Here is an 11,874-nt window from a genome sequence, read left to right as displayed (position 1 = left end):
CTGAAACTGTGGTGGCCAAATAAGCTTTTAATCCTTTACATGGGAGAGCGGTGGGCAGGGATGAGGCACTGTGATGAAGCGCGCGGGCTCACAGGTACACGGGCTGCTCCTGGCCGGTGAGCAGGCGGTAGGTGGCGGCTGGCATGGTCTTGATATGCACCTCATCATGGGCCTCGGTGAGCAGCTCGATGATGCGGGCGTGCGGCGTGGCCACCACGCTCTGCCCGTTGATCTCGATGATGCGGTGGCCCACGCGGACGCCCCCGCGCTCAGCGATGCCACCCCGGAGAAGATTGCAGATCTGGGGGTCAAGTGGGATTCTCAGGAGGGCAGGCTGAGACTGACAGCCCCGCCCCACCCGCCCCCTGCTCTACCACACCCAGCCCGCCCTGGTCCCGCCCACCTCAGCCCCCCCACGCCAGGCCACACCCACTGCCCCGCCCCGCCCCTCACGATGCCATCTTCCACGCAAAATCCCAGCTGCTCCCGTGAGTGCAGTCGGCGGATGATGGCCGTGGTGACCGGTGGGCAGTGCACGATGCTGAGTGTCACCGACGTCTGTGGCTTCACCTCCTGCGGGACAGGAGACGTTGGCCTCGCTTGCCCACCTTGGCAGGCTGCAGCCTCCCTGGGGGCCTCAGTTTCCCCACTCGTTGCAGGAGAGCTGGAGCCCAGATCCGGGACTCACACGCACGGCAGCCTGGCATGCGGCCAGCGGCAGCCCCACTAGGCTGGCCCCGTTGACGGCCGTGACGCGGTCACCGATGCTGAGCGCGCCAGAGCGCTCGGCCGGGCCCCCGTGCAGCAGGTTGGCGATGACGGCCGTGGGCAGCAGCGAACCCCAGCCCGACTCCACCAGCGCCACGCCCAGGCCCTCGCCACGGCGCTTCTCGATGCGCACCTGGGACAGAGAGGGGAGCTGCTGGGAGACCGCGAACGGGCGGTGTGGGAGGCCAGGCAGGGCGGGCGGGGCTGCGCCTCACCTCCCTGCAGTTCTCACTGTCGGAGAAGTGGGCCAGGTCGCTGTTGTGCAGGTGGCTGGCGCTGGCGGCCCCCTGGCCTGGCCGGGTGCCCACCTGACTGGGCTCAATGCCGCTGTCACGCAGGAAGAGGCTGTAGGCCACGGCGAAGGCCTGGCCAATGGCCTGGGCAATGACCTGGGCCTGTGGGGAGGTGGTGTGTCCGGAAAGCATCCTACCTGCCTCCTTCAGGGCCCTGTGTCCTCAGAGCTGGGCCCTCCTGGGACAAGGTCCTCAGGACACAGCCTCCTGCCCTGGGGGTTTGGGGGACCTGGGGGAGGGGCTGTAACGGAGGAAATATATGGCAAGGACAGAGGGGAGGTATCAGTTGGCAAAGGCTATAGGAGAGTTTGCAGGATAACCACAGCATGAACTTATCTACCATTAAACTGGGGCTGTTCCTGTGGTAGGCAAGACTGGGTGTTCACTGGGAGGGCCTTGTAACAAACTCCTATTCATCCTACAAAGCCCAAACTCCAATGTCCTCTCCACCTAGAAGCCTTCCTAGTCCTGCCAGGGAGAACATTCCTTTCTCTTGGCCCTGGCTGCAGAGATTTGGAGTGGCTGTATCTTGGCTATGAGGCTTAGGGCACCAGTAAGCCATAGCTATGTAACTTCTTCAGCCCCACAGCCTGAGCTCAAGAGCAGGAAAGATTGGGGAGGCGGGGAGGCAGCTGGGGGTGACAGTCACAGCCTGGTTGGGACCCAGGAGCTCACATCTTCTGAGTGGAAGACGTGACACAACATCTTGTACAGGCGGCAGTTGTGGTCCTGGGCTCCAGGCTTCCGGGCCAGCCGTCGCCGGGCCATGAGCACCAGCACAGGGCCGATGTCGGCGATGTAGGAGATGGTCTGCAAGGCGTGGTCCATCATGGCCTCCTGGGGAGAGGGCGGTGAGCGGGGCCTTCCCCGGCCAAGCCCCTGAAGCCCCAGGCCGGCCCGGTCCTACCTGGGAGTCAGCCGTCAGCACCTTGATCCTCCTGGTGGACACGAAGAGGTCCACCCCTGTCATGGGCTGGGTCTCCCCATCAGGGGCCTGCGGGGCAGGAGGAGGAGGTGGAGCCCCGGAGCCCACCACCCGCAGTCCTGCGCCCCTCCTTCCACTCCCTCAGCCTCACCTTGACACGGGCCATCGCCTCCTGGGCCTGGGCCATGCGCGTGCTGGGGGGCGGGTTCCGCTCAGACAGCAGCTGGGTGGAGCCCAAGTACTTGGCCCCAAATATGACGCCGTCCAGGAGGTCCTCATGGTCACAGGGCCCAGGTACTGAGGGCGATGGGCAGTTCAGCCTTCAGGGCATCCCCAGGCCTGCCTACCCAGGGCCCTGCCACACAGCCCCCAGGAGTCCAGAGCCCTCAGTCAGCCTGGCCCGGTCAGTGTGACCCGGGCTGGGACCCTCTGAGGTCCAGACCCACAACCTGGGCAGACTGGTTTCTAGAACTCTTCAATAAGGCTGGAACCAGACAACCTCACTGCGGATTCTAAAACCAGCAATGTTCTAGAACTAGAGTCAACCCCAGTCCAGACCCAGCCGCATCTGCTCATCTAGACCCTGCTCCAGTCAGCCCAGGGCAACAGGTGACTCCAGTCTGTGGCTGTGGAAGGAGACCACTGCCAATTTCAGGGCCAAAAACTCCCTGAGCGCCCGGAACCCCACATGGCTCCAATCCTGGATTCTGGAACTGACTGACTTGTGTGGCTTCAAACCACACAATCCGGCCAGGTCATCCAGAAACCAACAGTGCGCCAGAAACACCTTCCCTCTACAAGTCTGAAAGTTCTGCTTTCTTCTTTTTTTTTTTTTTTTTCAGTGCTGGGGACGGAACCCAGGGCCTTCACACTGAGCTACACCTGCAGCTCTTTTTTTTGGTACTGGGGTTCAAACTCAGGACCTTGTGCTTGCAAAGCAGGCGGCAGAACCACTGAGCCAAATCCCCAGCTCTCTTTATTTTTTACTTTGAGCCATAGTATTTTTGCTAATTCACTAAGTTTTCCAGGCTGGGCTCCAACTTGCTGATCCTCCTGCCTCAGCCTCCCAGAATGCTGGGATTACAGGTGTGTGACACCATGCCTGGCAATTTCAGTGTTTTTAAAGTGTTTTTTTTCTTTATTTTGAAACAGGGTCTTGTTATGCAGTTCAGGCTGGCCTTGAACTCACTATGTACCCCAGGCTGGCTTCAAATTTGTAGCAATCCTCCTGTCTCAGCCTTCTGAGAGCTGAGATTACAGGCACGTACCACCACACCCAGCCTTTAAAGTGCTTTTTATATGGCCATCTAGAAAATTCAGTATCACTCATATGGCTCACATTCTATTTCTACTGTCTGGTTCTGCTGAAGAACTTTCTGATTACACCAGAACTGGACAGTTCTGCCCAGGGTTCTGGTTTCTAGAACAGCAGATAAACTCTGCTTGCTCCACATTCTAGAATTCTCCAGTCTGACTAGAACCAGGCAAGTGTGTACAACACTCCAGAACATTCTCATCAGCCCAAGTCCCTTTAATCCAGGACTACAAGTTACCAGGAGTGGTGGCACACACCCATAATCCCAGCGCTTACAGGAGGCTATGACAGGAGGATTGTCACAGGTTCGAGGCCAGCCTGGACTACATAGCGAGATCCTGTCTCAAAAAACCAAAACCAAAACCTAAAAACATCTAGAACCACAAGCAACACACCAAACTCTGGAGCTCCCTAGGTGAGTCACAGCTCCATCCGTAATTCTAGACCTTCTCAGTGCCACATGGCCCAACAGCCCCTCTTCCATCACCACCTTAGAACTTGCTACTGACTTAACCTAAAGTAATATGGAGGACAATTCCAGAACATTCCAGATGGCTAGAGTTGGTTCTTCCTGTGTCTTTAGGGGACAAACAAGCAGCCTTTTCTAGAAAGGCTCAGATGGTTGATATTTTCATTTTCGTGGACCAGATGCTCCATGCCCTAATCATGGGCAGGTCTGAGTAACTGGAGCTCACAGACCGGCCCTACACTGACTGCCACAATATCATTATGCCACAGACCTCACAGCACATCACACATGCGGTCTGTCATTGACTGACATGTCATTATGTGGCACATGACTGTACCCAGCTGTCTTTATCACACCAAAGCAGCCAGGCAACACAGATACAAATGGGCTGTGTCTCGATAAAACTTTATTGACAGACATGGAAATCTGAATTACACACCATTTTTATCTGCCAAGAAATGCTACTTTCCTTTTTTCTTTTTGGAATGAGGGATAGAACCAGGGCAAGTACTCACCACTGAGCTACACCCCTAGCCCTTTTTACTTTCTATCTTGAGACAAGGTCTTGCTAAGTTGTCCAGGCTGACTTTGAACTTGGGATCCTCCTGCCTCAGCGTCCTGAGTAGCTGGGATGTCAGGTGTAGGCCACCATATCCAGCTCCTTTTTTTTCAACTATGTAAAAATACAAAAGCCACTCTCAGCTCCTGAGGCCTGCTAGGACCGGCAAGGGCTGGACCTGACCTACAGATAACCTTTTGCTGACTGATGTTCTAGAACCAAGTGCTGTCAAGGGCCACGCCTGACTCATGTCTCACTCTGGAACATTCTCTGGAGCGTCTCTTCTAGGTCATCAGGACTCACCCTAAAACCACCCTCAGCCTCTCTAGAACTTCACCCTTGTTGGCACATTTGGTGCGGGTCTTGGGCACTGTTTCAGGGAGTCTGGACCCGAGTCCCAGGGCCAGGGTGGGAGGGACACTCACCTTCCTGGAGGGCAGGGCACGAAGCTAGGGCCTCAGGGTTCTGGAAGAAGACAGAAGAGGGGCTGGCCTGAGTCCCCTTGCTGGGCTCCAGGCTGCAGAGGACCCATGGAGGAGGCAGGCGCTACCTGGGCACCAGCCAGCGATGGCCTTTCAGGTGTCACCAGAGATGCAGTCTCTGGCCACGGCTCGGGGGAGCTGCTAGAGCTCCTGCTATCCCCCTGCTCAGCAAAGCCTTGCTCTGCCCAATTGGGGGGTGCAGGCTCCACATCGGGGTCCCCGGGGGGCTGCAGCAGGTGAGGCGCCGGCTCCAGAGACTGGTGGGGACAGGGCTCGGGAGGGGGGCACTCCTCACACCGCAGCAGGCTCAGCAGGTCGTCCTGGCTGGCCTCAGCCGACAGCGGCCTATGGGCAGCGACCACCTCCTGGGGTGCCAGGCCATGCCCCATAGCCATGTGCAGCTGGCAGGGGGTGTCATCTGGGGACAGGCTCGCCAGGTCCCCCGGCAGAGCCTCGAACTGTTGCACCAAGTCCTGGACACTTGATCCTTCGAGTTCCATCTGACTCAGGCTGCTGGGGCCTCCGGGCACTGGGTCCCATGGGCTGTCAGCGGTCGGGTCGCCAGGGGGATCAAGAGTCTCCAACCCTATGGCTCGAGGCCCTGAGGGGGACTGGGGTGCTGTCAGGAATTCCATGCCTGGACCCAGGCTCGGGCTGTCATCTCAGGGCTGAAAGACAGAGACCGGAACTGGAGGCTTCCCAGCTGCTGCTGTTCCCACAGGCATGTTTAATCCCCACTGTGCCCTGCAGGGAAGTTAGGTCCCCACATTCCTTTTTTTCCAGGCCTGGGGATAGAACCCAAGGCCCTCACACTGAGCTCCATTCTCAGCTCTTTGTGTATGTGTGTGTTGACTGGGGGGGGCGGGTACTGGGGATTGAACTTAGAACCTTGAGCTTGCAAGGCAGGCGAGGTGCCACTGAGCTAAATCCCCAGCCCGTGGTGATTTTGAGACAGGGTCTCACTAAGCTGCTAAGATGCCCAGGCTGAGCTCCAACTTGGAATCCTCCTGCCTCAGCCTCTCAGAGTGCTGGTATCACAGGCATGCACACCCATGCTTGGGTTAGGTCTCTATTTTACAGATGAGCACACTGAGGCACAGAATGGGGGCAGTCGCTGTAAGGCCCAGGGTGTCCCTTGTCACTCTCAACTCCTGCCCATAGATGGACTTTGTTCACTCCAGCCTTGGTTCCTCCAAGTCCTCCTGCCCTAAAACGTGGAACCCAGGCTGGGCACACAGTTCTTGCAGACTCGGACGCAGGTCCCAGAACCCCAGACTCAACTACTCCTAGTTTGGTGACCCTGAACCTGATACCCAAGACACCCAAATCAAGACTTCAGGGGCCGGGAATTTAGCTCAGTGGTTCCGCCGCCTGCCTCGCAAGCACAAGGTCCTGAGTTCGATCCCCGGTACCAAAAAAAAAAAATAATAATAATAATAATAAGACTTCAGATCTGGAGCTCAGAATTAGCACCAAAGTCTAAGACATCACAAGCTGGGGCCCAGTGGAGCGCGGTGATGCACGCCTGTCATCCCAGAACTCTGGGAGACTGAGGCAGGGGAATCGCAAGTTCAAGCCCAGCCTGGGCAACTTAGCGACTTAGCGAGGCCTAGTCTGAAAATTAAAAAAAAAAGAGCTGTGGATGGAGCTTAGTGCGAAGCGCTGAGTTTAAACCCCAGTATCTCCAACCAAAAAGAAAGGCGGACCCCAGTCTTGAAACTTCCCACATCACCCCAAGAACGACCAGACTCGGACCCCAGACCTACAGCGCTGGCCCTAGTGTCCCCGCTTCCATACTCACTTCCTAAACCGAGGTAGCTTCCACCCTGCGCGGTCCCAAGGACCCTGAGTCCCCGGCCCAGTCCTGGCATTTCCGGACGGTTCTGTCAGCAAGCGCAGCTGACTACCCCATCGGTTTAGTAGTCAGCAAGGCGCCCTGACTCTGGGCATGCGCAGACTCGCGGAACCTGCTGGGAAATGTAGTCCTCCCAGCCTGTCTCACCAAACGAGAGCGCTAGGGCTGCTGCGGGTATTGGAGACATGTGTTCAAATCCTGTCATTTATCCCCGCAGGGGGCCCCAATACTGCAAAATGGGGTCATTAATAGGGCAGGGGATTTAGCTCAGTGGTTCTGACACCTGCCTCATAAACACAAGGACCCCAGTTCAATCCCTAGTACCAAAAAAAAAAAGGGGGGATCACTAATCGCTGCCTGCTTCTTATTGCTGTGATGGCACAAAGGAAGAAATGGGGCTGGGAAATATTAAAAAAGAGTGTAAAGTGTGCTCTTTGGAACTTTGGGACACCCAGCTAATGTGTAATATTTTAAGCAAATTAGTAACTGAAGAAGGGCAAGAAGTCAGTGAAATATCCTTTAAATATCATACAGGAGACATCCTACAGGAACTTACCACATATACAAAAGTTCATGAAGCCGGGCATGGTGGTGCACAACTATAATCACAGCACTTGGGAGGCTGAGGCAGGACTGCCGCGAGTTCGAGGCCAGTTGGACTACATAGTGAGTTCAAAACCAGCCTGAACTATCCCTGTCTCAAAAAAACCAAACAAACAAAACAACCACAAAAGTTTAATGAAATCAAATATAATCCCTGGGAGAACTACACTTCCCAGAAGTCCCCGGGAGCCTACAACTCCCAAAGCATTCCCCTCCTCCCCGGGCTGCAGACGTCTCTCTCCGGGAAACGTGCGCGTGCGAACAGTCGGCATACGTCATGGCGGCCTGGCGCCTCTTTGTGGTTACCCGTACGTGGGCCGCCTGGGGGCCCCGGGAGCTCCCAGACCCCACCTACCCTGGAAGACTCTTGGTTCGGTATTATGCCAAGAAGCCAGGTGAGCTGCGTTAAGAGGGAGCAAGAATGGGGAAGGTGGATACACGTGAGATTGATAGTGCGCAGGCGCTGGTTGAGGAAGTGGGAGTTTAGAACCACTGCGCAGGCGCCTGTCTCGGAGAAACCTTGGGGAGAGTCAGGGCGCAAGCCCCAGAATGAACCCGCGAGGCCCTTGGCAGTGTGCTCCCGTTATGTGGAGCAAAGACGTTTCACTGCGCAGGCGCGAGTTGGTGGGGTTTGTAAGGGTGAGGCGAGTGGTGAATTTAGGTTCCAATACTGTTCTTGCGTCCAAATCATTGTGTGATCCAGGAATTGGAGAAAGACAGAGGTCCATTCAAGTTTGTTTTGGTTTGCTTTGGTTTTTTTTTTTTTTTTTTTTGGTACCGGGGATCGAACTTGGGACCTTGCGGTTGCGAGGCAGGCTGCGGAACCACTGAGCTAAATCCCCGGCCCTTGCTTTGGTTTTTTGAGAAAGGGTCTCACTCTGTAATTCAGGCAGGCCTTCAACTCACTATGTAGTCCATACTACCCTCGAACTCACAGGGATACTCCTGCCTCAGCCTTCGAGTGCTGGGATTATAGGCATGCGCCACCACACACAGCCAAAGTGTTAAACTTTATTAATTTTTTAGCTGGATACAGCTCATCTGATCGCCTTTGTTGGAAGGAGGAAATAGTCAAACGTTAAAAACACCTGAAGCCAAGAGAGGGAGACTTTTTCTATGAGATCAACAAAAAGAATTAAAATAGAATTGAAAGCGGGGCATGGTGGCGAATCCCTGTAATCCTAGCCCATCACTTTGTGAGGCTGAGGCAGGAGGATCCATCCAGCTTCAAGGGTAGCCTGGAAAATATAGTGAGACTGTCTGAAAACAAAAATTTTAAAAATAAAATTTAAAAGGGAATACGTTTAGTACCTAATTTTAAGACTTCTTCTAAAGCTACAGTAATCAAGGCAGTGTTGGTGTAAGGAAAGACTTACAGATCATTTGAATAAAACAGAATCTAGAAATAGAACCACACATATATGGTCCACTGAGTTTTGAAAGATTATTTAACATTAGCATTTTATAGAATATAAACTCAATTCAAGAGCTGAGGAAGAGACAGTGTTTTCAGCAAATGGCACTAGAACACCTGGTATCCGTATATAAAAAATTAACCTCAACCCTTTTTTTCCATACATGAAAATAACTTGAAGGAATCTATAAACCTAAATAAGAAAGCCTACAAGTATAAAACTTTAAGAAGAAATTATAAGGGAAAATATTTATGAATTCAGGGTAGGCAAGAACTACCAGCTGTAGAATTTAGTCCAATATTTTTCTCCAACTAGTGACAGGATCATATGGCTTTTTCCTTTCCTCTGTTAAAGTGATGACTTTTGGGGGTGGATCTTCCAATGCTGAACCAACACTGCCATCCCTATAACAAAACCACTTTCTACATCCTGCCAGATCTGACTTCCAATAGTTTGTTTTGATAAACAAATTTCTATCTATGTTCATACTTTTTTCTTCTATTATCTTTATCCAGTTTTGGGATTAGCACAATGTTGAGTTCCTAAAATGAGGGGAGAAGTGTTCCTTCTTTTTTCTGCTTTAATTGTTTGATATAATCTATCAGTTAAAATGTTTATGAGCCTGCTGTTGTCATATAGGTAGGTTTTCAAGCTAGGAATATACTTTCTTTAATAGGTGCTATTCAAACTTTATATGTCCTCCAGAGTTAGTTTCATTAATTTGTCTTCCAAGGTACTTCTTAGAAGTTGTCAAATTTATTTCAAAAAAGATTTTTGTAATATGCTTTCTATATCCTTTTAAATTCTGTAAAATCTGTGGTAATGTCTCCTAGATCTTGATATTGTAATTGAAAAAATGTATAACTGATACTGTGTAACAGGAAGAAAAGGTCTAAAAGAGCAGGGGAATTGGGAGGGGTAGGGGAAGGGAAAAAAGAGAAAGGAAAAAATATGAGAAGAGGAAAAAAAAATGGAAACAAGGTCTTTGCATATTGGGAAGGGTGGAGGGGGTGAAGGGAGGGCAAGGGAAGGGGAAAAAAAATAAGAACCAAGAGACTCATGTAATGGTACAAGATCCCAATGATGAATGTCACTGTATTGTCTACCTAAAATGTACCAGTAAACTTAATGGGGAAAAAAAAAGGGAATGAGTCACTTCAGAGCATTATTTGATGCTGGGTCTTTTCCCACACAGTCACTTTGTAGAGGACAGTAAGGCCAAGGCCACCCAGAGAGGGTCAGGAAGGGAAGTTGGGCTTCCTAGGGTGGAGCCAGGCTGAAAGGACTCCTGCCCTCCTCCCCGCAGTCCTGAAGGGATTGAAGGGCAGCAAAGGTGGTGTGGTCGGCGAGGCCCTGAAGGACCCGGATGTGTGTACAGACCCTGTGCGGCTCACCACACACGCCATGGGCGTCAACATCTACAAGGAGGGCCAGGATGTGGTCCTGAAGCCGGACGCTGAGTACCCAGAGTGGTGAGTGCCCATGGTCCCCTCCTCTGCAAGTCACACCCAGCCTGGCTGTCCATGGGGTGCTGGGTGCTGTGGACCCACCAGAGGATGAGACTAGAACACATGGGAATCCCCAGAAGTCAAGCTCTCTTTTTCTCTTTGTCAAACATTTACTGAGCCCTAGATATATGTCAGGTCCTCTTCTAGGTCCCAGGGGTCTAGAGGGGAACAAAACAGGCAAATATCCCCCCTCTGTGGATCTATTTGGGGATGAGGCAGATGCAGTGGTGACACACTTCTCAGAAAGGCAGTAGGAGGGTGACAGGCCGGCTGATCAGGTCTGAGGCTTTGAGAGGGCTTCCCCGGGGAGGTGATGCATGAGCCCAGGACCTGAGTGGGCCCAGCTTGTGCAAAGGCCCTGGGGCAGAACTGAGCCTGGTGCATTAGAGGAGCAGTGGAGAAGCCCTGTCACCACTTCTGCCTCAGGAGCTACACAGCCCTGACCCCCTCCCTCCTCCCATCAGGCTGTTCCAGATGAATGTGGGCCCCCCCAAGAAGCTGGAGGAGCTGGACCCTGATACCCGAGAGTACTGGCGGCTGCTGCGGAAACAGAACATCTTACGAGAAAACCGGCTGAACCGGAACAGGAAGTTCTAGTGGACCAGGAGGGGCACAGCATGTCCCCTCCCCGCCCAAGACTCTTTACAGGGAGAAAACAGACTTTGACAAGAATCTCAGGAGGCCCCAGCCTGGGCGTGTGTGGCCCCACAGTGAGGCTGGACCAGCCCCGGGTCTGTAAGGACCATTCCAGGCTGGGCACGGTCCCCAAGGCTCTGGCGGAAGGAGTACGGCACTTGCTTTGGCAGCACATATACTAAAACAGGAGGAGCGTGAGTTTGAGCCGAGCCTGGGCAACCCAGCAATTTAGTGAGACCCTGTGTCAAAAATAAAAGGGCTGAGGATTTAGCTCAGTGTGAAGGCCCTGGGTTCCTTCTCAGCACCACAATAGAAAAGAAAAAGAAATAAAATGACCTCCCTCGGCAGCCCTAGCACACCTTGGCATAGTGTGATGTGGAGACACAGTGGGGAGCTGGCCCCCCCTGACTGGGGGTCCCAGCCTCCTCCCAGGCCTGGCTACCTCCTGGGATCTCCTAACCTGGTCCACAGGCCCTGACTCCACCCTCACAGGAGAGGTGAGCCAAGCCAAGCTGGTGTTGGTGGCAGGGGATTCAGACCTGACCCCCACTGGGGGAAGCCGGTAACAGCTGCAGGCACTGCTGGGTCCGGGTGCTTGAGGACTCAGATCTGTAGCTGTCCACCCCGGGGCCTTTTGTCCCCTAGTGGGTGGCACTCTGGGGCAGGGGCAGCCTCAGGACTGCCGGCCAACACCCTTACCCTGCTCAGCAAGCGGAGCTGGGGGAAGGAACTGCCCTTTTTCCCCTGGGGCTGCAGGGGTCCTCATGGGCAGTCAGGAGCCCGGGGCCTGGTCCTGCCCCAGCCCTCCCTAGGTGACCCTGAGTCTCATCCTGGTGTCCGGCTGTGGGGCTTCCTGGGGTCAGGTCCAAGCCTGCTGGTTGGAGGTGCCCAGTTAGGGACAGTGGGGCTTTTGGGAGGACACTGCACCGTGAGTCTGCGATGGCTGGGCCCCTCGTCTCGTCCCCAGGCCCCTCAGTCCCATCCCAGGGAAGTGATCGCCCTCATCCTCTGAGCCAACCGTGCAGCAGCTCGAGCTCACAGCCCCG

At 53.9% G+C, this 11,874-nt stretch overlaps 2 protein-coding genes across 3 annotated transcripts; one reads left to right on the top strand and one right to left on the bottom strand.

Moving 5' to 3' along the window:
* Positions 1–7: 7 nt before the first annotated feature.
* Apba3 (amyloid beta precursor protein binding family A member 3) lies at positions 8–7,373 on the bottom strand. Of its 2 annotated transcripts, none has more exons than XM_013065949.3 (10): positions 7,223–7,373; positions 4,880–5,479; positions 4,755–4,794; positions 2,138–2,283; positions 1,969–2,055; positions 1,737–1,898; positions 984–1,163; positions 689–901; positions 454–573; positions 8–301 (listed from the first exon to the last, which is right to left on the bottom strand). In XM_013065949.3, the coding sequence occupies exons 2-10, from the start codon at positions 5,444–5,446 to the stop codon at positions 89–91; spliced, it is 1,728 nt and encodes a 575-aa protein (XP_012921403.2). In that variant the 5' UTR covers positions 5,447–5,479; positions 7,223–7,373; the 3' UTR covers positions 8–88. The 2 variants fall into 2 exon arrangements, with proteins under 2 accessions (XP_012921403.2, XP_004865916.2); XM_004865859.3 differs by lacking the exon at positions 7,223–7,373 and adding an exon at positions 6,613–6,775.
* Positions 7,374–7,455: 82 nt separating this feature from the next.
* Positions 7,456–11,181, top strand: Mrpl54 (mitochondrial ribosomal protein L54). The gene is made up of 3 exons (XM_004865860.4): positions 7,456–7,664; positions 9,991–10,156; positions 10,657–11,181. Exons 1-3 carry the CDS (start codon positions 7,547–7,549, stop codon positions 10,787–10,789), a joined length of 417 nt encoding a protein of 138 aa, XP_004865917.1. The 5' UTR covers positions 7,456–7,546; the 3' UTR covers positions 10,790–11,181.
* The last annotated feature ends 693 nt before the right edge of the window (positions 11,182–11,874 follow it).

This window comes from Heterocephalus glaber, unplaced genomic scaffold (genome assembly GCF_053883595.1).
Source record: "Heterocephalus glaber isolate CG9 unplaced genomic scaffold, H.glaber_assembly_v1.0 deba00001760, whole genome shotgun sequence".
NCBI lineage: Eukaryota > Metazoa > Chordata > Mammalia > Rodentia > Bathyergidae > Heterocephalus > Heterocephalus glaber.
Note: the sequence above shows the minus strand (reverse complement) of the source record. Positions and strands in the feature narration are given on the sequence as shown.

What these genes read in the sequence shown, in the direction of transcription:
- Mrpl54 (XM_004865860.4), top strand. Translation starts at nt 7,547, where the DNA reads ATGGCGGCCTGGCGCCTCTTTGTGGTTACCCGTACGTGGGCCGCCTGG. An exon ending in GTATTATGCCAAGAAGCCAG is followed by an intron (nt 7,665 to 9,990) that starts GTGAGCTGCGTT and finishes TCCTCCCCGCAG; the next exon opens with TCCTGAAGGGATTGAAGGGC. An exon ending in GACGCTGAGTACCCAGAGTG is followed by an intron (nt 10,157 to 10,656) that starts GTGAGTGCCCAT and finishes TCCTCCCATCAG; the next exon opens with GCTGTTCCAGATGAATGTGG.
- Apba3 (XM_013065949.3), bottom strand. Translation starts at nt 5,446, where the DNA reads ATGGAATTCCTGACAGCACCCCAGTCCCCCTCAGGGCCTCGAGCCATA. An exon ending in GTGCCCTGCCCTCCAGGAAG is followed by an intron (nt 2,284 to 4,754) that starts GTGAGTGTCCCT and finishes CATCGCCCTCAG; the next exon opens with TACCTGGGCCCTGTGACCAT. An exon ending in AGGCGATGGCCCGTGTCAAG is followed by an intron (nt 2,056 to 2,137) that starts GTGAGGCTGAGG and finishes CCTGCCCCGCAG; the next exon opens with GCCCCTGATGGGGAGACCCA.